General features: G+C 38.4%; 1 protein-coding gene across 1 annotated transcript in view; it reads left to right on the forward strand.

Moving 5' to 3' along the window:
• The first annotated feature begins 2,005 nt into the window (after positions 1 to 2,005).
• The window catches only part of WASHC4 (WASH complex subunit 4), a 39,818-nt gene continuing 18,089 nt past the window's right edge, over positions 2,006 to 23,734 (forward strand). Inside the window, exons 1-16 of the mRNA XM_027715094.2 lie at positions 2,006 to 2,144; positions 5,911 to 6,050; positions 7,146 to 7,199; positions 7,309 to 7,374; positions 7,547 to 7,592; positions 10,069 to 10,136; positions 13,063 to 13,145; positions 13,950 to 13,992; positions 14,437 to 14,540; positions 15,186 to 15,306; positions 16,740 to 16,863; positions 16,963 to 17,090; positions 17,782 to 17,942; positions 20,244 to 20,370; positions 21,659 to 21,784; positions 22,289 to 22,396. Of these exons, the coding sequence (XP_027570895.1) occupies positions 2,084 to 2,144; positions 5,911 to 6,050; positions 7,146 to 7,199; positions 7,309 to 7,374; positions 7,547 to 7,592; positions 10,069 to 10,136; positions 13,063 to 13,145; positions 13,950 to 13,992; positions 14,437 to 14,540; positions 15,186 to 15,306; positions 16,740 to 16,863; positions 16,963 to 17,090; positions 17,782 to 17,942; positions 20,244 to 20,370; positions 21,659 to 21,784; positions 22,289 to 22,396 (1,560 nt within the window). The 5' untranslated portion in view covers positions 2,006 to 2,083. The remainder of the gene's footprint in view (positions 2,145 to 5,910; positions 6,051 to 7,145; positions 7,200 to 7,308; positions 7,375 to 7,546; positions 7,593 to 10,068; positions 10,137 to 13,062; positions 13,146 to 13,949; positions 13,993 to 14,436; positions 14,541 to 15,185; positions 15,307 to 16,739; positions 16,864 to 16,962; positions 17,091 to 17,781; positions 17,943 to 20,243; positions 20,371 to 21,658; positions 21,785 to 22,288; positions 22,397 to 23,734) is intronic.

Below are 23,734 nucleotides of genomic sequence, written 5' to 3' on the forward strand. Positions count from 1 at the left end.
TACAATTGTGGGTTTTTTTTCAATTATAGAGCCTCCTGCTCCTTTTTAAAAAAATGTAGTATTTCAATACATTTTCTTTTAAAACAATTTTCTTTTTCTCTATTTAAAATAAGTGTCACATCATTTACATTGTGGGGGTCACAGTGCTCTCTTTGGTGTGGCCATTGCATAGACTAACCAGTTGGATTACCCTGGATGCAGTTTTGGTGATCTCACAGCCTTGCAGTAACCAACCCCACAGTATTTTACTCTTAACAAATTCCATTTCAGATGTGAGGAAGGCAGGGCCCTACCAATTGCCAGTTCTACAAGTTTTGCTCTTGTACCATCCTGCAGAATTCAAGGACACCCTTTTCTGAGAGAACAAAAGGCCTGATGATACTTTTTAAGCAGTCTGAAAGCCTGTTTATGTGCAGTCGTCCACAGCTGAAAGAAACAGTATTTGTTTCAAAGAAAGCATATATTGTTTGTAGAGAAAACTCTTCTGTTTTGTTTTTTAAAATTGGCTTTGAATAAATGTATAGCAGCTACAGAGAGTTCAATTAAAGCTGCATCTCCATGGTTGTAGATAGAACCCAATCCTTAAAGTCCAGTATAAATTGTGTTTTCATTTTCTGTGATACTTATCATGTCCTTAGAGACACTCGTGTTCACTGCCAGCTGTCAACATTCTGCACAATTAAACTTCAAGTTCTGTTAAACCCCTGTGTGAACATCCGAAGTTTGCACAGAAGCCAGTGGGTGGAGGAGACATATTGACATATTTACATTATGATTATTTGGCAACATTTCCCAAGACACAGTTCTCTTCTTGAAAAAAATAAAGGTTTTAAAAAAAACCTATTCCAAACGTTGTTTATATCAACATTCTTTATGTCATTTCACACAAAGTTAAATTTGATCTCTTCTTTCCCAGACCCAGGTTGGTCTCATAGAATGCACTTTAAAAAGGAAAAAACTCATCAACAATAAACCTGCCAACCAGATCTTTCATCCCTAGAAACTTTTAAAATCAATAGACTCCAAAGGATGGATTCCTTTTAATCAGAGGTGCTATTTTCAGACCTGCTATATTACCGAGGTAGCTTTTATGGATGATCATGCACTTACTGATACATCTCTCATCACTTACTGATACATCTCTCATTGGAGTTGCTATTTTTGTTGCTCTTTCCCCACTGACATTGCTGATGCTCCTGGTGATACTGCTTTTGAAGCCATTTCCTTTTCTGCTGATGCTACAGATTCTGCTGAGCTAATGAAATTGCTGTGGTCACTGTTAATGGCCCTCAACGGCTACTTCTCTTACTATCCAAAGTACTTCCATTTTTATTCTCTGATATTACACCCACCGGTGCCCTGGGAAAAAAAAAAAAAAAAAAGAAAATCAAAAGGAAAAAGAGAGTGCTTGACCTCCTGGCTCCGTGTGACCACAAATGAAAGCGGGATGCTTAGAGGGTACATGGCGCCCTCACCCCGCACAGCTGTCTCTGAGGTCCAGACCCTCCCCCAGAGCTGGGACAGTTCCTCCCATCGCTTCCTTCCTCCGGCATCAGAAGGGGAAGCGGGGGTCGTGTGTGTGTGTCACGCAATCGCCGCTATCCGGCAGAGCTTTCCCTCCTGCCAGCGGCGTGGCGGAGTGGGGAGCCGCTGTGAGAGAGGCTGGGCTGGGGTCTCGAACCTCAGGGGAAAAAGCGGGAAATCTCCCAAAGTCCCGGTACCTCAGAGGCCGGCCCTGCCTCCCCAGAACGACCAGCTCACAGCTGCAGGGGGCTCGGAGGAAGGAGGGGAGGGAGCGGACTCTCCTGCCCCGCCGCAGGGGCCAGGGCACAGCGCTGCCTGTCCCGCGCTCTCCCTCAGCCCTGAGACCGCCGATCAGCGCCGCGGGACAGCTCCCGGCGGCACCGACCCTCGGGCGGAGGGAGGGGCGGCGGAGCGGCGCCACCGCTGTCCCGCCCCCTCCCTCCCCGGAGCCCAGGCTCCCCCTCCGCCTCCATTTCCCGGCGTGCGGCGCGGGCGCGGGGCAGGAAGTCCCGTGCGCCTGAGTCAGGGGCGGCCGGGCGGCCGCTGCCGGGGGTGGGCGATGGCGCTGGAGACCCTCTCCCCGGACTGGGAGTTCGACCGCCTCGACGACGGCTCGCAGAGTGAGCGCCCGCAGGGCGGGCCGGGCGGGGCCGGGCTGGCGGGGCTGCGGCGGGAACCGCCTCGGGGCGGGGGGAGGCGCGGGCTGAGCAGACCCTGCTCCCCTCCCGGACCCCCCCGCTGCACCCCGCGAAGAACGGGAGGGAGGAGGAAGGGAGGGAATAAGAAGGCGTCACGGGAGCTGAGCGAGGTCGCCCTGCACGGCTTCCCCCGCGGACCCTGCCCTGTGCCCCTGCCCCCGGCTCATCCCGGCGCTGATCTGCACCCGGCCAGGCCTGCGGGGGTGGGCGGGCGCCGTGACCTTTTCCTCCCACCAGCCTCTCCGTAGTTTTCGGGTTTTTTTGGGGTGGGGGGTCGTGGCTTTTCCAGACCTTCATCCTTTACTCCCTCTGAGGAGTCGCCTCCGGTGCCCCGCGTACGGCCGGGAGGGCCAGGCTGCTTGTGTGACTCTTGTCTTGCGCGAACCGGGCGGGACGAACAGATGCTTGTCGTGAGGATGGTGTTTCTTTCCTTCCCGATCATTTCTCGTAGCTCACAAATATGTGCAGTTGCTTCCTTGGTTATGTAGAGAACTCACATCAAGAGATGTTGCACGCAGTTAGTTGTGTGCAGCTTTCGTTGGTAAAGGCTTTCTGGCAGGGCGTCAGGTGGTCACTTGCAGTTTAACCTTTAAAATGTAGTTAAATAAGAAGACCTTATGATCGTGAAGTCTTTGACAGTGAGTTCGTGTGCCCGTCAAAATCCACATTTTACTCAGCCTGTAGAGGTGACCTACTTTCTAAACAGGGAACGTATATGGTTGTCACACTGTAATACACACTGTAAAGTGAACTGTGCCAAATTAATTATACCAGGTGTTGCTGTGAAAATATGCCACTCATGGCCAAACTGTTTCACTTACAATGTCATCCCAAGGGATGATACTGTTTATGCCATGTTCATTTAGTCTGGATTTCAGTGGAAACTGAAGCCGCCTTGAGCAGAGCTTTTTACCAGTTCTCTAGTTGTGAAAAGGAAAATGCAGTTTTTACTCAAAATGCCAGATCTCCACTAGTTTGACCATGACATTATGTGCAGCTACAAGAAATTTACATGACATAATATGCTCCATTACCACCATCTTGAGGGTGAACAGACTGATCTTCTATCAAGAGCAGCATACAGCGTTCTCCTAGAGAAAAGCCAAAGAAAAATCCTGTGACTTGAGAAGTATTTTTTTGTACTTATTGTCTACTTTCACATTGTATCACTAACCTTTAGCGATTACAGCGTTCTCAACTGAGGACACAAGATACTAAGTAAGTCTGGTTTGTTGCATCTTTATCCTAGATATGTATGGATGTGGCACTTGCAAATCCTGCTGTGAAAATAAGTTCATTGAACATTGACATTGCTGATTGTATGGAAGAAGTTATGCTTAAGTTGGAGGATCTGTGCTGCTGAGTTGATATCTTGCGTTGTCCCAACTATAATGATTTTGTTTTGTCACATGAGGAGAAACTAAATCAAACTTTTTTGTAAGCAGATTATACCTTATGAAGTATGTATGCTGCTCTGAAGAAAAATATGATATCTGCTTTCTATGATTTCTTTTTGTTCATCCATGTGAGCCAGTTTATTTAGGAAAATCCTTCTGCATCTTAAAAAGCTTCCTTCATCTCCAAGTAATTTTTTATCAGTTCAACTCTGCCTATCTCTAACTAGCTAAGAGCTTTCACTCTCTTATCTTTCTAAGGTAGTGAGAAATTATTCACACCTGTCTCTTATTTTATGAGATGATCAGTACAAAGTGGCAAATTGATGGCTATCAATAATTAAGTATTTGTAAATATTTAATATTATTTGAGCTGTAGTGTTGTACAAGTCCATCAGTTGGCTACTGGAAAGGTGACAATCTGTGGGTCTCTAGCAAAGCACTATTGTGAGGTTTTGTTTGAGAAATGCATGTTTTGTAGGGAATTGATTTGAACAGCACTGCCAGTTTCCAGTTTATGACTTGGAAGCTTGTTCTGTTCTTCCTATAAAGCCCCAATGACTGTCAGTTTGTCTGCTCTTCGTTTGTCTTTTGTGTGAAGGGAGGAGTTGTGATTGTGGGAATATCACAGCATATCTCTATAATAATGTCTCCATGATCCAGATTTTCTAGCAGTAAAAGACTGAAGCTGGCATGGTGCTGGTTAAATGCCATTCAGCAGGGCTGTGCATCTGTCAGTGTTTTACTGGTTTTCTGCAGCAGAGCTTCCAGAAGATGCACTGGAAGGAACCTGAAAGATGAGATGAATTGGATGGAATAGAATAATTGCTGATACAACTCAAGGGCTCTGCATCAGTGCCTGGAATGCATACTGCTGATGGAGAGCATTTTGCTCACTTGTTTCTTATCTGTTTACATGAGATTTTGTCTCCTGTTTTGACAATGCCTAGGCTGTCTAGGCTGGATAGGCTTTGCAGTCTTCGTATCTTTACAATTGGCATTGCTGCTGCTTTCAAAGTAGTATCTTAGAATTAGTGCAGTCCTCCTCTTCTGCCTGGTGCAGTGTCTCAGGCAGATGTTTTCGTGTTTAAGTGAAAATTGATTCAGCAGTGCTTTCCCAGCAAAAAACCTACTATTTGGCTCAGTTATTTGCAATGAAGATGAGCAAGAGGTTGAATGTGCAGAATAAAAGAATATATTGTTTTTAACTTTCTAGACCAGTGTACTTGCTGAAATGTGAAAAGGGCACATATTAAAGCTGCATGAAAGTTATATGCTTGTTTAAGAAAAGTTCGGTTGTTCAGCTGACCTGCATTCTCTAACTTTTTTAGATAATCCTATTTCCAACGAATAGCAGAAGATCACAAGCTGTTAGATTTGGTATCTAATTATGGGGAAGACACTTTAGTCTTCACGAAAGGATTGTACTTCCTTACTGAGTTTAGAAGCCTTGAACTGTAATCATTCACTCTGCACTTCAGGTTATGCAGCTAAATCAGTACTTGGATATAATTTGGGGAGAAGTGGGGAACGTCTTAATGTGGGAAGAAAAAAAGATCAGGATAGAGAGAATTAAACTTTTTTTGGACCAATTGCCTTTAGATTTACTTTGGTAATTAATACCACCATTCCTGGTGTTTGACTAGCTGAATGTTAGCCTTTGAAGCTCCCGGGCCCTGACACTAACAGGACAGCTGTGCGTTTCAATGTCCGGCAGAAGAAAAATTCTGCTTGGGGAAAGTGAATTTGCAAGTGGAGGGAACGATTAAAAGCCATAAGCTTCCCATGTAATGCCCAAATAACTTACTGAGAGGTAGCAGGGAGAGAGTGGAAAGAGGATTGCTAGTAATTCAACTGCTACTCAGGCCGAAATGATTAGACCAATTGCCTCAAAGTACTGATATAATGACCTGCGTACTGGTTCAGCTGATGGTTAAACTCACCCGCTGTGTTACAATTTCTACAGTCATGTCTTTGCTCAGAATCTTGTGTGATTGTTAAGGTCTTAGTTTGGCAATATATGTCCCTTAATAATTTTCTGCAAACTGCTTAGATGTTTGATATTCTCTAAGTAGTATCTGAATTTCTTTTAAACTGACACTAAGTTATAGGATTGTTTTTAAACATGAACTTTGTATTAAAGATGCAGTCCTATTAAGGAAAACTGCTGTGGCAAAATGGGGAATACAGGACTAAAGCTAAATAGCAACAGATTGAATACTTTTAAATAATTTTTTTGATATTGCAGTTTATTGAGTTGTTCATAAAACTGTGTAATTATTATCAATTTTCAGAAATTCATGCTGAAGTGCAGTTGAAGAATTATGGAAAATTTCTTGAGGAATATACATCTCAGCTGAAGAGAATTGAAGATGCTTTGGATGACTCTGTTGGAGATGTTTGGGACTTCAGTCTTGATCCCATTGCTTTAAAGGTCTTCATATATTTACTATACATTGCAACTATTACTTTCCTAGTTTGTCCTTCCCTTCAAAACCTGAGAAGTAAAAGCTTGATGCATTTATGCTCTTAAAACTTGACTTTAGTATTTGAGAAACCTATCCAGTACTATTTTAATTATCAAATAATTGATAAATTGTTTCATATCACAAGAGAAGATGCTTTCCTATTATTATTTTTTAGTCTTTTGGATACTGGTTGAAGTTAAATGAATTTCTAATTCTTCATGTATTGGGAAGGCTAGTTCCAGAAAACTTCTTCCCTGGGGGTGTTGGTGTTTTTATGTGGGATTTGGGGTTCCAGACAAGCTCACTAATAGTTGTAAAACCGCAGGATGTATATTTATAGCTCGTGTTTTGATTTAAAGGCCTTGGTACAGTGTTTGCCTCCTTCCAGAGGAGGCTGTTTTCTTGATCATAAGTTCACTGTCCTCTGCGGAGCGTTATTTTTTCTCTTCACTGAATTTGCAGACAAAATTTAAAAGCGCTACTGTTGCCATATGGAACTTGTCTGTGCTGAAGATGCACTCTCAAGCAATTGTCTGTCTGAATAATTTGAGTAAATTATGTATAGAGCCACCACAGTGCTGGATGTATTTGAACCGGTCAACACATGGCTGACTTCAGTAGAAAATGTCAGTGCCTGCATAGAGATATATTTTCTGCTTCCTGTTTCCGGCGTTTAGGATTCCTAATTCAAGTTTTACATTTTCTGAGCTGGTTTTTTTCCTACTTCATAGTCACCAGGCTTTTGCTTTTCAAGTTTTGTAAGTAAATTGTTGTAAATGCTATATAGTGTACCCAGTTATTTACCTTTCTGCCTGGAGTGAATGAAAGATATTTCCATGTAAATGTGAAGAGCAAAGGCTTCCTGCAGTGCAGGTTGCCAGTAATGTGCAATTATTGCTCTCTTATTGCATACCCTATTTGAGATTAAACTGGGGAGAATACATGGCTAGTAGGATAAGTGTATTTTAACCAATGTTATTTGAAGTTGTTAATTTGTTATTTTTGTTTGCTTGTTTTGTTTGTGATTTTTTTAATTTATTTTTTTTATATTTTAATTTTAGCTTTTGCCATATGAACAGTCCTCCCTACTGGAGCTCATAAAGACAGAAAACAAGGTAAGTGCTTTATGCTTAGAAGATAAAAAAGTTATTCTACCTAAAATCAAGCCCTCTAAATGTGAATATGTTTGTAATCTGTATGGTTTTTTTCCCCCTTTGAGTCTAGGTTCTAAACAAAGTAATAACTGTGTATGCTGCTCTTTGTTGTGAAATCAAGAAGTTAAAATATGAGGTAAATTCAGCTAACTTTTATTACTATGTGTGAAAATGTTTGCAGATTGGCAAGCTGATGTATAGATTTATTCTTTAGCAGTAAAGAAACAAGATTGATGACTAAATAAGTTTTATAGCATGATTACATATATCCTATTTATTAAAAAACAAATTTCTGCTTTTGTTGTTAGGCAGAAACTAAATTTTATAATGGCCTCTTGTTTTATGGAGAAGGAGGTGAGTAGCTCCCTTTACTGTAAAAGTTTGTAGTTTTGAATTATTGCTTCTGGTTATATTAAATGCTACAATAACTGTAATTTTATAATATGGATACATGATTTCTGTGTCTTTAACTGATGCACACCAAATAACAAACTTTGAGGTTATAGGGATGTATGTTAGTGTCTTGTGACTGTCTTGAGTGAGTTTACGATAATAATCAGGTTTATCCTAAAGCCCTCTTACCTGCAGTAAGTATTGTTACATTAACAGGAAGTTTTGTTACAGCCTTGTTTAAATGAGAAGTAGAGAGTGTGGGCTGTTGATGGTGTATTAAATATCTAACCTACAGCTTAACTACAGCAGCAGTTATTTTTCCAAGTATGACATTGAAAACACATATTTCACATGTAAACGCGTTGTAAACTGACTTATTTCCTACTGTGACTAGATTTTACATTGTTTATAGCAAAACAATAAATCTGTAATTTGACCATAATAAAACAGTGAAACCATTAATAAATAACTTGGCCAAAGTCCTGCCTCCTTTAGTATGCAATCAGTTATTCCAAGAGAAGTTGGAGCGTGTTAATGTCACCTGCCCTTTGAAGTGCAGGTAATAGTACTCACACTACTGTTTAGACCACGATGTAGCACAGGCACAAGTGATTGTGAGTCACTTCAATTGACAAATCACGAGACCCTGCTTTAGGTGAAAGCTGCTTTTTGTCTTGGACTTAAACTGGTAACTCCTGTGAGTGACTGGTCTTAAGCTTCCACCTTAAAAGATGCTAGTGCGGGAATAAGCACAGATCTGGATCCTGAGGACTGAATATATCAATGAGTTGATTTAGAGACCTATCGCCCAACTTTATTTTCTATTTCAGTAATTTGAGAGAAAAGTAATACAGTAGTGTTGTAGAAGGGCATTTCCAAAGCTTTTCAAGAGCCTTGACTGTAACAGAAGTACCAGGCAATGTGAAATCTTTGAGCTAGGGACTGTTTATCATTCCTTTAAGTGCTATATAAGATGACTGTTGCAGTTAAGGAACGTGAAGAAATGTGGGTGTTTGTTATGGGTAGTTTTTTTGGTGGTTTTGTTGTTTTTTTTTCTTTGCAGATTCTCATGTCTTATTAGACATGGGTTTAAATACTTTAAAGTCATTTCTGCCAAAATGATACTAGGAGTTCCCTTAAAACTTCTCCATGTTTGTAGCATGAAAAAGTCAGACTGTAGCAGATTAGTATGTTACAGTAGCAGTTTGTTCCTGGTGGGTGTTGAGCAGAGAGTACTTGGGAATGGCAGGAATGGAGAGGTGAGCCTTCTGTGGGTTAGGCAGGAATGCAGAAATTTATGTTCTGCACTTCCATATGCCTACTTGTAGCATTTGCTTTGATAACAGCAAGCTTGCTTACTTTAAACAAGTGGCAAAGTTACTGGCTCAAGGGTAGTTGAAATTTAAACAAATACTGTGCTGGCTTTTTCCAGCTGTGTAAAGAAACATTTTATCCCCCCATCTTATCTTTGCAGTGGCTAGGGGTAGTCCAGGAACTTTATTAAATAGTTAGTTGGATAGGTTTTTTTGGGACATACACTATACAGAGTGAAGATGACATTAAATGTGTAAAGGGGAAACAATATTTAATATCTTGTCCCAGAGCTCCATCTTAGAGAAGTTCGGAGACTGCTTTAATCTCTGAGGGCTCTGAAAGAACATATTTTACGATGCAATAAGACCTGCATTTCTTAGGCAATAAACTTGCAATTGTAAGCCTTTTTTGCTCAGAGTGGCCCAATAGAAAAATTGAGTCTGTACAAAAATTGAGTCTGAGATTACAGAGCATCAATCTGTAATCCCAGTAAAAAAACCAGTATTTTGTCAGTTGGTGTTAAAACTGCTCCAGATGACTGAAACAGTTTGGTATTGGTGATATAATTATTGTATTTCATAGTATTCTGTTAGTGTTCTGTGTCATACAGATAATGCTGTGAAGCTGTGGTGATGAGCCAGTTCTTTTGTGCAAGACGATATGTAGGAAAAAGAAAATCAATTTCTTGAGGAAAGATTTTCCTTCTGGTTAGTCGTGTAGTATATTCTTTCAGTAAATAATATCTGGATGTTCCTTGCAGTATAAATACCTAATGCCGTCGTACAAACTTTTTGAAAATGGAAACTTTTATATGAAGTTACATAATACATATGCCTTTAAAGAATTATGTTTCGTATTCTTTATTTTATTTCTGGTGACGGAGACACTTTTTCCTGCTTTGTATCTAATTTATAAGTAATGCAATTTTTATTGAGAAAGAAACTTCAAAAATAAGTCCAGCTTAGAGAAGCAAAATTAAGAGTTTTTGAGGCTCCATCAATAAGCTTACAATAGTGCACTCCACTTGTATGACAAACAAATGGCTTGGAGGGCAAGCTTCAATGTTAATTTAACAGGTGTAACACAGGCTTGTGGAAGTGTTGACAAATGTTTCTCTTTTTAGCCACAGATTCCAGCATGGTGGAGGGAGATTGCCAAATACAGATGGGAAGATTTGTTTCTTTCTTGCAGGTAGCATATATTTTGATTTTTTGACAGCAATTATAATGTTAATTTTACTTGCAAAGTGGATTTAACAGTATGCCTTATCCTGTCTGCATCTTGCTGAAAGGCATTGCAGTCATTTGATGTATTACTATGTTTTGCCTGCAGACCTGTCACAACTGGCTGATATATCACACATTGTTTTGAGGTTTTTTTATAGTTGTCTTTGGAAGTCTCATGGCTAGGCTTCGCGAACGAAGATTTGGGTCTTTGGAAGTCTAATGAGAGAAGAAATTGCACTTTGTGTAATTGCTCAAAGAAATTAGAATTTACTTAAGAAAATTTCAGTATGAGAAGATAAATTGAGGTTGTTTTCATTTAACAGTAAAGTTAAAGCTTTTATGGTTTTGATTATAAGTTTTACTTTTCATTGAACATTGGAAATGGGTTAATTTTTCTATGCATGTTTTTTTTAGCTGATAGAAGAAAGCAAAATTAAAACATGTACCTGGGAAAAAATTGCTTGTGAGTCATTCAAACTTTTGTGGAATAACACTCATTTCTTATACAGTTGGGTAGTTCAGAGTCCTTTGCATGAAAACAGGATCTGTTTTTCTTCTGAGGATTTCCTGTGCTCTTGGGTTTCAGTCTACTGTGGAGTTTTTTGTCCTTGATATAGCTTAAATGACTGTCCTGTTCCCAAAAATGTTTCTATTTTTATGCAATATTGCTTGTAATGAGATATCTGTGTTCAAGTAGAGAATATACAAGAAACTTCTAGAATGTTTAAACAAATTCTAGTTTAACAAAGGTTAAAATTCCTCTTCTTGCTGTATGGTTGCATAGCAGTAGTTATTAACTGAGTCATAACAGGTTGAATGCTATAGGAAGTTGTTTCTCAACCTCTTTTACCATGCCCAAGTGCATTAGGATCTCTTAGATTTTTTTTCCTGTTTTCCAAACTTTGTCCTATCAAATGTATAGGTTTCATCCTTCATCCTCTATTTCCTCCTGTCAAATGTTTGAGACCTTTTAGTGATTCTGAGATGGTGCTACTGTGCATTTGTACTTTTCCTGAGTCCATGTGGAAGTTGAGAGCAGGATCTGGATATCTGTGCATATTGCAAGCCCACTCTGTAGAACAAGTTTGTTAATTTATGGGGTATATGCTGATGTGTACTATTTAAAGGGTAAACACTTCACAGAAATACAGGAGTATTGCTTGTAAGCCCGCTTTGTATATATGCTACGATGGGTTAGGAACCTTGAGAAACTTTGGAAGAAAGGGAAATGCAAGATGTTACCCCCAAGGGAGGGTTTACTGTGCTAACAGATATGTCATCATCATCATCATCATGGCCAGGCTTCACAAACGAAGGTTTGGGAAAGGCTCTATCCACATTTGTTACAAGCACGCTGGTGGCTGATAAGGCCAATATGAGGTAGACATAGACATTGCAATCAGACATGCAACAGATGTGTATTGCTTAGGGTAAAGCTATGAGGGAAATGTTTTCCTTGTGGACTTTGTTCTTTTTCACCTATTGTGTTCTCCTAAATCCACTTGGAGTAGTCCATATCCATAGACTAGGAAATGCTGTTCTGGTCAATGTTGTAAGCATATCCCCAAGGATGATGTGAAAATATGAAGTTTACAAAAGAGGCGAAAAGTTGCTTTCATAGAGCTAATGTCCACCTATTGGTTTATTGGCTCTTCTGAGTTTGGGATTCCTTGATTAGCTATATGCAATAGCCTCAAATTTGCTATGTCAAAACATTTTTTTTTTAAATATTGTCAAAATAATGCTCTGAAAACACTGGTTAGGTACTCTTGATTGTGCAGAAGACAGTATATTTGAAGAACTCTAAAATTATAATCTTGTCTGTGTTATGTAGTTGCTAATATGCATGTGCTGTTAAATTGGACCATTTCCTGGAAATTTTAAAATGGCAGGTGGTGCTTCCCCCCCCCAGGAAACATGATCTCTGTTGTCTATTAATCCATTCCTCTGGAATCTGTTGGCTTATTTCAGCTGCATTTGTTAGAGCAATACAAGTATAAGAAGTAATGTTTTGTGAAAACTGGTGACTAATAGAAGGCAGAAACCCAAATAAGATCTATTTTTGACGGAGAGGAAGACAGAATTCAGCTGTTAGCCAGTTTTCTGGCAGGAGTGGATGGCTGTCTGCTTAGCCAGTGTGGGCTGTCTGCTATGGAGCCATCCATTGGCTGACTGGCCAGGCTCATCACACATGGACTTCTCCCCAATGGGATTATAAGGTGCATTAATGAGCAAGTATTATTGCAGTTAAGGGAAACTCAGATTAGTTCCTCCTGTTGCTCAAGGAATGCCTTGTTAAAATCTATTATAGAAATTAAGATAGTCCTTTATGTGGTCAGAGTTGACATGTTCTTACTCACTGTGTGTTACGTAACTGAGCTCAAGTTCTGCTTTAGCCAAGCAAATCTCTCAAAGGCATTGGCTTTGTTTGTGTGCTTGTTTTAAAGCAATATTATGTGTCTTACCACTCTTATGGTAGGTACAGGCTTCTGTGGTAATTTCTAATTCGAATTTGACTATCACCAGCATCCAGAGTGTGACTCTTGAATCTAGTGGGGAAAAAGCGCAACCTCTGCTCCCAGGGATATTGTTGCTGCAAGTACTTGGGCACTGTTGTCAAGTCACTTCTTACTGTCTTTGGTATACATAGTCAAAGTTGTACTGGAAGCTTGTGTTTGGTAGCTTCTTAGCTTAGTCCCAGATTCCTTTTCAGAGCCTTTAGTAGGATGTTTGCCATCGTGCTGTAGGTCTGTCCACTGACTCGGATTAGGGATGTAGCTGGAGCTTGGGTTGCAAGTCCAGTAGTTTATGTTTGTTGTTTTTGGTGTAGAAACAACTTGTGTATGAGGAAGCTCTATACATATATATGCATTTTATTTTCTGTATTGCAGGAGCTGTCTTGCTTTGTTACCCGATGTTACGAAGTGGTGGTGAATGTAGTGCATCAGTTGGCTGTTCTGTATACCAGCAACAAGTAATTATTCCCTAAAATTCTGTATTGTTGTAATGCAGTTAAATGTATAAAATATGAATGTTCTATTTAAGGCATGGTAATTTTTGGAATGTTGTTGTCTAGAGATATGGATAGTGCTTTTCTGTGAAAATTTGGGCTTCGTAAACTATTATGGAAGTGGTTTTGTTTGATTTTCAGAAAAAACAGTGCTTATATATAATGAGATGCAAGAATTTTATTTTTTGTCATTTTTTGATGGGGCAATTAGTCTTTATGTTTAAGAGATATTGTTTTACTTTTTTCATCCTTGCTCTGTTTGAGAGATTCCTCCTGTTGGCTGATGCACTATCCCCCAGTAGGATAGCAGCATTCTTCTCAGTTTTGTTTGTTGCTTTTATTTTTACCTTACACCACAGCACAAAGTAGACTTTCTGTGTGGTGCTGGATGTGTAACTTGGACATGGCTTGATTAAATATGTGAAGTGATTTTGATTTTTGGGCCCTGAGGCTGTGTGTATCGAGGCGACTTGTCGTTAGCATAACTGAATTGGGAATTGCTGAGATGTGTGCACTGAGTACAGTAGGTGCTTTGAAGCAGTCACATGCTGTACATTTAAAAATACAGTATTAAATCTGATCATAGCACACAGATATCACATAGCATATACTTTCAATTGGGTTTTTAGATTCTTTTTTTCCTGAAGTTACTGTTAATGAATAAAAAAATGTACCCCAAGAAAAAAAGAACACATCATGATACAGAATCGATACATATGATCTGTTCTGAGGATTAAAAAGGCATTAAAATATTTATTTTATTTATAGGAATGCACCTAAAATTATAGAGACGTCTGGAGTTCATTTTCAGGTGGGAGTAATTTGGAACTCTTTTGCTTATGTTTATATATATATATTTTGTTAATCAGCTTTTTCTGGCCTTTATGTGGGAAGGCTGGTATCTCCATGTCTGTCATATTGTAGCTTTCTTAGCTGTAAAGTGTTTGCATGCTCCCTTATTGCAATATGTGCTTCTGCACATAGACAGTTTTAAAAATCATGTCTCCAGTGTCAAAATAGATCAGTGAATTTAGTTTGCATGCAGACACCACTTTTATGTTCCTCGTGTCACTACAAGACATACAAAATCTTTGAGCTACTAAACCGTGAGATCTCCTATTTAACTCTCTAGCTGATGTCTTGTTGGCTGAAAATATATTGAAAGAAACTGAAATTTTGTATGCCACGTATGACTGCAATAAACTTTTTGATAACTACAGTCCTTTTCCTTCCCTTTTTTTTTCTTCACAAACAGGCAATGTATGAGCATCTAGGAGAGTTGCTCACAGTCTTGATCACTCTGGATGAAATAATTGACAATCATGCCACGCTGAAAGATCACTGGACCATGTATAAGAGGTGTGTCTCTCATGTGAAAAACACTCCCACAACATACAAGATGAAAGCATGTGCGTCTGTGTGGGATTGTCAGTGTGGGAACATGGATTTTGGTAGTCTCAAGAGTTTTCCAGAAGTTTCAGTGCAGAGCAGGGCTCCCACAGTGTCCTTCTAACAGCATGAGTAAGTTTTTAAAGTGCTGAGTGTTACATTTTCAATACAAGGTAAACATCTTGGCAAACAGGGTAATGGTTGGTGGGGTTTAAAGTATATTCAGTAAGAAATTTAGTTGTGTACAGGACTGATCTAAGACTACCCCTGTCTATCCTGATCATGGGGATGGGCATGGAGATTTAAGAAAGGATACTATCTTAAATAAAAACTGAAGAGTGAACAATTATAAAAGTAGCTAAATTAGTGGAATAATAACTATTTCCTTAAAAATCTAAATTAAACGTGAGTTACTCAATTGCAAATTGATTCTACAGACCTAGTGTTTTTTGTGGGGTTTTTGATTTTTGGTTGTTTTTTTTTAAATTTTGGAGTTGCTGCTAAGAGCAGGTGTGGGCAATCAAAATCTATTATCAAAATAGTGCAGGATATGATAAAACTGTGAGCGTGTTTTAATTGTCTTGTATGTATGTGTTCCACACCTGTTCCTTACAGGCTGCTAAAATCTGTCCATCACAACCCTTCCAAGTTTGGAATTCAAGAAGATAAACTGAAGCCATTTGAAAAACTACTGTTAAAACTGGAATGCCAGTTACTTGAAGGAATGATATTTCAGGTAATGAAATTAATGTTCCCCAGTATGATAGGGAAAACAAACGTGAAAGCAACAGTCTTTTTAGAATGGTTTGCTTGTCTGTATTTTGGTTTTATTCCGGTTACAGTGATATGTGAATTTGGCTCTTGCATCTGTGCATGGGAGGAAAAAAAAAGGCTCTATTGTAACATCCTTCCTTGCTGTTCTCATGTGCTTGAACTGTGCCAAGCTTTGAATGGTAGCAGTAAATGCAGACTGTTTTTGCCGAATTAGGGAAACACAGACAACTTGGCGTTAGGGCTGTGTGTTATCAGGAAGTCTGGTTTTGTCCACGTAATAGTGAGCAGGCTTACATAGCCTAGGTCCGCTTCATTTTAGCTGCAAATTAATTAGTCTCCTCAGTAACATTTAAAATTTATTAAGTGTGACATCTCATTCCTAGCTTATGAGACAGGTCATTGGGAACCACTTCAATGGTGCACCCCTGAAACATGCAAGTGCACAGGTGGGTGAGAAGGATTAGTGCATTTTCAGTACAGTTAACTTAAATGTGTTCATACAAGAAGCCATCATTTTTTAGAAAGGCGTGTATTTGAGACATTGAAATTTGATGTTGTGGCAGAGTGGGCAGAGGATAATGTTGCTGAATTTGGTCAAAGCAGAGTCAGTTGTTCAGTTCTTGCAGGTTACAATGGTATAGGGAAGAAGGGTTCTGTAAAAGCCTTTAAAAGGGAAATTGCAGGTAAATAATTAAGCACAGTTAACTTATTCTTTCAAAGGACATTGCTACCAGATATCCATTTTTCATCTTAGATTTCCCTAATGTTGCATTAGTGCAAAGACTTCATTATGTGTTTGAGACATCAGTAGGATTGGACTGGTATTCACTCAGGAAATTTCCCCTACTGAGCTGCAAATGCTTCTTCTCAACAAAAATACATTAAAATTATGTTTAAATGCAGTTCCACTAAAGAATTCTCTAATATCCTTAGAAAGTATGAAATGTGTTTCTATTTTTTGACTTCTGTGTGGGTTTTGGTACTTTTTTAAACCACCAGCAGTAGTGTGTGATTTTATTCTGCAGGGTCATAAACCATATCCTACAAGTGACTTGCATGATAATCTTGTTTAGGTGAAGGGTAGTTATAGTGTAATAATACAAATATGCATCTAGTTTCTTAGCACTAGCACATCAAACGGTTTCTTTAAAAATACTCCTTAAAGGAGACGAGAAATAAATAAAATGGGGTTTTGAATGTCAGTTATAAGAGGTTTTTTAATATTTTCTGTTATGCTAAAAAATGTAAACATAGTTAAAAATCTGTATGCTGTAGAAGTTTGACTTAGTTCAGTTTAGTCTTAAATCAGTGAGCTCTTCTCTTGAAAACCAGTACTCTTGAGGTCCAGAATTCATGGCCTTATCATTATGCTTTTTTTTTCCCCTTTTTGCTCAGGCCTGTATAGAGCAACAGTTTGATTCCTTAAATGGTGGAGTGTCAGTGTCGAAGAACAGCACATTCGCCGAAGAATTTGCTCATACTCTTCGCACAGCTTTTGCAAATGTTGAAGCCAAACTTGGTAATGCGAGCTCGTACTTTTCCTGCCAGCTTAGTTGTTTCTAAAACTGTTTATATTGTTTGTCTGGGAGTAAACTTAACCAAAGCTGTGTTCCTGCAGGTGAACCTTCAGAAATCGACCAGAGAGATAAATATGTGGGCATCTGTGGCCTCTTTGTACTGCATTTTCAGATTTTTCGGACTGTAGACAAGAAATTTTACAAGTCATTGTTGGATGTCTGTAAAAAGGTGAATGCTTTATTGTTTTGTCAATAATTGAGAGGGGAAATAAATCTTCAGTCATGAAGGAGATACTTTTCTTAGATGCATAGCATAGCACAGACTTGGGAAAAGAAAGAACACGCAATTTACAAAAAATATGTCAGAAAGCAGAATTGAGAATTTCCTACTTTTTATAACTCGGCCATTTTCTTCTAAAGATGGTCTAAAACTTGGGTACTCACATAGCAGCAAGGTAAAATAACTTGAAATTACCATTAAAATATTTCTTCTCAAGATTAATGTGGCACTGAGGACAAAAAACTGTTTGAGTTATGAGTACTCTGGTGCTGAATAAATGCTGTGGGTTTTAACCTTGGCTATGAACATGTCTTTTGGAAGACCTCTAAGTCCAAAGGTGATTGGGGCTTTTTCATATTGGATGGTATTACAAAATTATTAAATTCTCTGATAGTGTTTAGAATCTCTAATACTGTTTAGAGTGGTAATAACTTTGCCTGTAGGGTCCTTAGTGGACTTCTAGGAAAGAAACTTTTTATTAACATGAATGTAATACTTTGTAAAAAACAGTTATGCAGAAAAAAACCTGTGTTTTGACTTAAAAGAGGCATAAGAAACATGCATGGTGGCATAGTATTTGTTGTAGTTAATTATGTTTATTGCTACTTGGTAGTATTCCCCCCTTTTTTTTTCTTTACAGGTGCCAGCCATTACATTAACAGCTAACATTATCTGGTTTGCTGACAACTTTCTGATTCAGAAGATACCAGCTGCTGCCAAACTTGTGGACAAGAAAAGTATTCATTCAGTAAAAACACAAAGGGAGAACTTTCTGCAGCAGAGGGCACAGTCACTTACCAAGTATGCTTTCTAAATACTGCTGCATGATGCTGTTTGACAAAGAGGTTATAAACCATGGGTTTCTGAGTTTCTTCATTCAGTGTACTAGCCTGTTGTGTATTGTTGCTCAGTGGTGTTAATCACCTGTTCCACTTCACTGCAGCAGTGTGTGCATGTGTTAATGTTGCTGCAAAAAGTTTTAGTCAAAACTAAGCTGCTTTTCATGTCATGTTTTCAGAAAAATGTGTATTATGACACCAAAATAACAATGTTCCTGCAAGTTCTAAATATTTCTTTCAGTTACTTCTATTTCCATACTTTCAGGTTCCTTCTTATTTTAAACTAGTGTCTAGTAACCCAAGCTGCTCTGTTTTCTATTAGGGCTCTCTGCTTTCTATGTGTTTATGGAGGTAAGTTGCTAGTAGGCTTATAATCAAGTTTTTCTCTGCTTGGTGAGGATACTTTCTTTGCAAGCATTTCTTTCTTTGTGACTGTTTTTATTGCTTTTTTTAATGGTCTTTGAAATTATCTGTATTTGAAAAAAGCTTCTCTTGTTTCGTACTCTGCATGTAGTTTGCAGCTCACTTCCTTCTCTTCTAAAATATGCTTAAAGATAAGATGAATTTTTTTTAGTTGTTAAGAACAAGTGTGCTGCATAGGAAGATAACAGGGCTAAGATTTCTGTTTCAGACCAAAACAAGGTGGAAACTGGGTTCTATGGAATAGGAGTAAAAACTTAAATTTTTCATGTTGTCTTCCAACCCTATAAGCAAGCTGGCAGAACTGAGTTGGAGGGGAGGAGGGAAGGGGGAAAAGCAACTCCTTGCCTACATGATCCTCTGACAGATTATTTTCTCTACTTCCCTGTTTCTGACAGATTATTTTCTCTACTTCTCTGTTTTTTTTCAATCCACTTCTTCCTAGTTTACGTCCTGCAACCACAGAAAGATTCAAGAGCTGTGACTGAGTCTTTCTTGGGCTTTAATTCCTAGATGGGGCATAATTGCACTGCTGCTTTGCTTCTGGTCTTGGGCAGTGGTACTTAAGATTAAAAAAAGATTGGAAAAAAAAAATCTGTGTATTCACAGACATTTCGTAGAATCATAGAATCATTTAGCTTGGAAAAGATCTCTAAGATAATCAAGTCCAACTGTTAACCCAATTACTGCTGAGCCATTACCACTAAACCATGTCCCCAGGCACCACATCTGTGTGGCTTTTAAACACCTACAGAGATGGTGACTCAACCCTTTCCCTAGACAGCCTGTTCCAGTGCTTGTCAACCCTTCAGGTGAAGAAATTTTCCTAATATCCAATCTAAACCTCACCTGGCACAACTTGAGGCCATTTCCTCTTGTCTTGTCACTTGGGAGAAGAGGCTGACTGTCACCTTGCTAAAATCTCCTTTCAGGCAGTTGTAGAGAGCAGTAATATCTTCCCTGAGCCTCTTTTTCTGTAGGCTGAACAACCCCAGCTTCCTCATAGGACTTGTGCTCTAGACCCTTCACAGGCTTTGTTGCCTTACTTTGTACACACAGTTTTGAGGATATTGTAATAAAATCCAGATTTTCCTTCTGCTGATTTGAACAGTGCAAGTAATGTTTTCTTGCTTTTTTACAAATCCTTGCACTGCTTTTGATAATTGCACTATTGCCTTAAGTATGAGTCCTCTTTAAAGTGTAACTTTTGGTAACAGAATCAGTGATCTGAATATATTCCTGCTACAAGTGCTGCAATAAGCTGTATTGCAGTGTTGCAATTTAATAGCATGGAATAAAGAGTTTTATAAAAGTGAGCTCTATTTGAACATTTAATTACTACTAGTGTAATTCAAGCAGATAAATTTCTGTAGAATTTTGTTACTTAAGAGCAGTCCAGTCTGACATGGATGTAATGACAGGTTATACTTTTGTATGTGTGTGTATATAATACAACAGAAATTCAAACTTGGATGAAAAAACTTATACCCAATGTTGGACTTTTTGTGTAGTCTTTAAAAGCATTTTCTAACAGTTTTATTTCCTGTTTTAATTTAAGGAAGTGTAGTATATGTACTACTAAGAGGGCCATTTGTTCTCTTGAAAGACAGATGATTTTTGACTCATTGTACAGATATAATTGGCAGACTAATCCTTACCTATAGAGAATTAAAAAGTAAATGAGTATGTGGTTCTGATACTTTTGGGAACAGTGAGTTGTTATTTTGGGGACTGAAGAGTTAAGATGTTTCCCTTGCAAGAATTTTAAGTTTTGGAAAGAGAAAAGAAAGTCTTCACACTGTTCTTATTTGAGGCGAGCAACATTCTTTGTTTCCTTCCCCAGAGATATGCAGTCATATTATGTTTTTGTGAGCTCGTGGATGACAAAAATGGAATCTATCTTGTCAAAGGAGCAACGCATGACAAAGTTTTCTGAAGATCTTTCGAACCGCTGCAATGTCTTCATCCAGGTGTGCAGTCTTTTAACATGGTGATGCAGCAAACTGATGTTTTGATGCAAGTTGTTGAACATGAAAAGAAATCACAGGAGTTCTGTGATCATCAGTGTATAATTTACAGTGTGGGAATTCTTATAAAACTTTCAATGCCCAGTAGATACTCTTTAAGGAATTCTGTATAAAAGACCTTTCCATAAAGGATGTAGAGAAAGGGAATCTGACTAAATACTCGATGGCTAAAATTTTGGATTTTTCTCTTGACTTAGGAAATCAAGAAAGCTTCATTTGCTCTGTAGTAAAGGTTTTGGGTTTCTTTCCTTTTGAGTCATGAGGTACTTAAGTTAGACTGAACCAGTGTCTAATTTAGTTTTATTTAGGACAATACATACTCCCAGTAAAGGTTTTGTGTTTCATTGTGCTTTGCCTACTGATGGTTCTTTGCAAGAGACAGCTGGTTTTCTTTTGACCAGACTACTAACAGCATGTAGTCTTAATGTAAGAGGCATCTTATTTCTGATTTTACTTTTTGTCAGCTTTATATGTATCTGTCTGCCTGACAGAAAATCGATGAGGTGTGTGAAAGAAGCATGATCTTGAATCTTCCATAACTGAAGACACACATGTGCTAGGATCTGTGGTTTTTACCTTGAAATTACTTGCAGTGGACTTAGAATTTTGCTCCGTACTGAATTGAATTTCCTGCAGTGCTTGCAGATTTTTCCTGATCTTTTTTTATTGTTACTGTTTTTTCTTTGGAATAAGTTTAATAATGTTTTTGTCACGGTTTATGTAACTGACATTGTATATAAAAGCTTAGCATATATTGATGTGGAAATAGTTGGTTTCTTTATTGTGGGATGGACATTTCTATTTCAAAAGTGTAAAACTGTGTAAATACTGTTTGTGTATTTATTCCACAAAATCTGGAAGGTTTAGATTGTTTTAGTGATAGGATGTTTTTTGGGGGGATGGGAATTGTTTGGTGGGTTGGTTTACAGTAGGTCTGAAATTATTGCACCTTTGAGGCTCTGTGATTAATTCACTAACCTATGTTTAGTTTGAATGACTTTAGAATCAGATGATCTACTGAGTCATAGGCAGGTCATATGTCTGCTATTGAAAGGGTTTTATTCAGCTTTGGGATCTCAGGCTTGCTTAATACAGTGGAGTGGTAGATTCTCTGATGTGCAGAGGCAAAAATTGTCCGTTATGCTGACTGTCAGAGAGGACTTATTTGATTGACAATGTTGTGGAAATACTATTTTTCTCTTTTCTCCCCTTGTATTCATTTTATTTTTAGGGTTTTCTTTATGCATACAGTCTTAGCACCATCGTTAAAACTACAATGAATCTTTACATGTCAATGCAAAAACCTATGACAAAAACCTCAGTGAAAGCCCTGTGCAGACTTGTGGAACTTCTGAAGGTACGTCACTGGGTGAAAACTATTTCATGTAGGAGATTACAATGAACATTGATCACACATCCCATATTAAAAAAAAATTGGGAGGGGCACAGAACTGGACCCAGCATTCCAGACATGTTGAATAGAGGCGAAGGGTCACCTCCCTCGACCTGTCAGCAAAGTGTTGTCTAATGCAGTCAAAACTACCATTAGCCTTCTTTGTGGCAAGGGCATGTTGCTGCCTCACATTCAACTTGGTGTCCACCAGGACACTCAGGTTCTTTTCTGCCCAGCTGCTCACCAGTTGAGCGACTCTTTAGATCAGTCCTGAAACTTTTTTATGCTCCTGAGCAGTTTGATTTTTCTCAGTTTCTAAGGGTTAATTGCAACGGCTACTAACTGTACATTGCAAAGTGGAAAGAGTCTGTATTTGCTGTATGGATTAGTCACCCAGCATAAAGCCAGATTCTAAAGGCAACAATTTCAGTAACTACGTGAACTGTTGTGTTTTGGGATTGACTTCAGGCAATAGAACACATGTTTTACCGAAGAAGTATGGTTGTGGCAGACTCTGTGACACATATCACTCAGCATCTGCAGTATCAGGCTCTTCACTCTATTTCTGTAGCCAAGGTATGTAATCCAAGTTCTAATAATTAGTGTTCCTAGCTAAGTACTTTAAAAAATATTAATTTTAAATTAAAGTATTTTTCTTATTTTTTCAAGATCTCTAGTGTAATTCTCTATCATAATCCACAGATATATAAGCTTTCCAGAAGTTCAGAGCTGTATCCCAGAAAACTGTACAGCATAGGTGGTTATCTATTTTTTGACCAAGAATGGTTCCCCTCTTACTCTAAACTGCTGCATCTCTTGTCATCTTCCTCTTGTGTTCTTTTTGTTTTTTATTTCTAGTGATTTTCACAAACTGACCTTTGCTTACTTCTTTTCTGATGCACACTCATAAAACAATCTGTTGCAGGTCTAAGCAAACAGGCTGTTATTTAAATCTTTGCTTGGCAAAGTAGCAGTACACGATGGCTTACAGGAGTCTAGTGTGGACATACATTCACTGTTTCACTGTGGATAAAATGGCTTCCTTTGCTTATCGTCTTGAATTTCAGAATTCAGGGCAAATAGGAAAATGAGATTTTTAGTATTCCTGTTCTGATATATTACTGATTGTTTTTATTCTTTCATCACAATCAGTAGCAGAATTACAAAGGATGTATACTATTGTTATCATTGCAGCTATAGAATTTCCCATTTCTTTGGCTGTAATCTCAATTTATGTATCTGGCTTCTCTGTATTTTTTTAGGGTAACAAAAAAAATAGTTGTACTTCTAAAAAAATATGTATATACTTAGCAGGAGTAGCATGAACTGAAGAAATTCTAGGCTTCAAAGCTACTAAGAAAAACTATATCTTCAAACAGTTCACATATGTTTGGATAACTTTCATAACCTTTTCAAATTATATCTGTAATTACATGACAATTATTTCTAAATGCATAGAAATATGCTAAGGCTGGTGTATTGAAGGATATTAAAGAGAACCCATAGGTGACCAATTCTTGATGTTTTGACTACTTATCAGAAAATATGTAAAAGGTAGTTGTTGGTAAATAAAAGAATCCATCAGTACTACCCTTTATCTGCTCCACTTTGTTTCTAAGTGGTGTAAGGTATAAGGAATATAGCAGGTAAGGTTGGGAGCTTCATGTTGAATACACTTAGAATTGAAAGATGTTTTCTTTAACTCTTTCATGAAAGTGTACCTCTTCTGAGTTACACTGCTACTCACAAATACATCTGTGACTTCAACTTCTTGGCCAGAAGACTTGGTTCCCTTCATTTGTTCATGCAAATATGGTCACCTAATCTTTCTGGTAAATTAAAATTTGTAGAAAATTGCAGGCTGTAGTTATTACCATGTTTGTACACCTTGTGGCTTTTCGGCTGCAAGCTGGA

This window comes from Pipra filicauda, unplaced genomic scaffold (assembly GCF_003945595.2).
Source record: "Pipra filicauda isolate LSUMZ 115617 unplaced genomic scaffold, ASM394559v2 scaffold313_size859762_pilon, whole genome shotgun sequence".
Lineage (NCBI taxonomy): Eukaryota > Metazoa > Chordata > Aves > Passeriformes > Pipridae > Pipra > Pipra filicauda.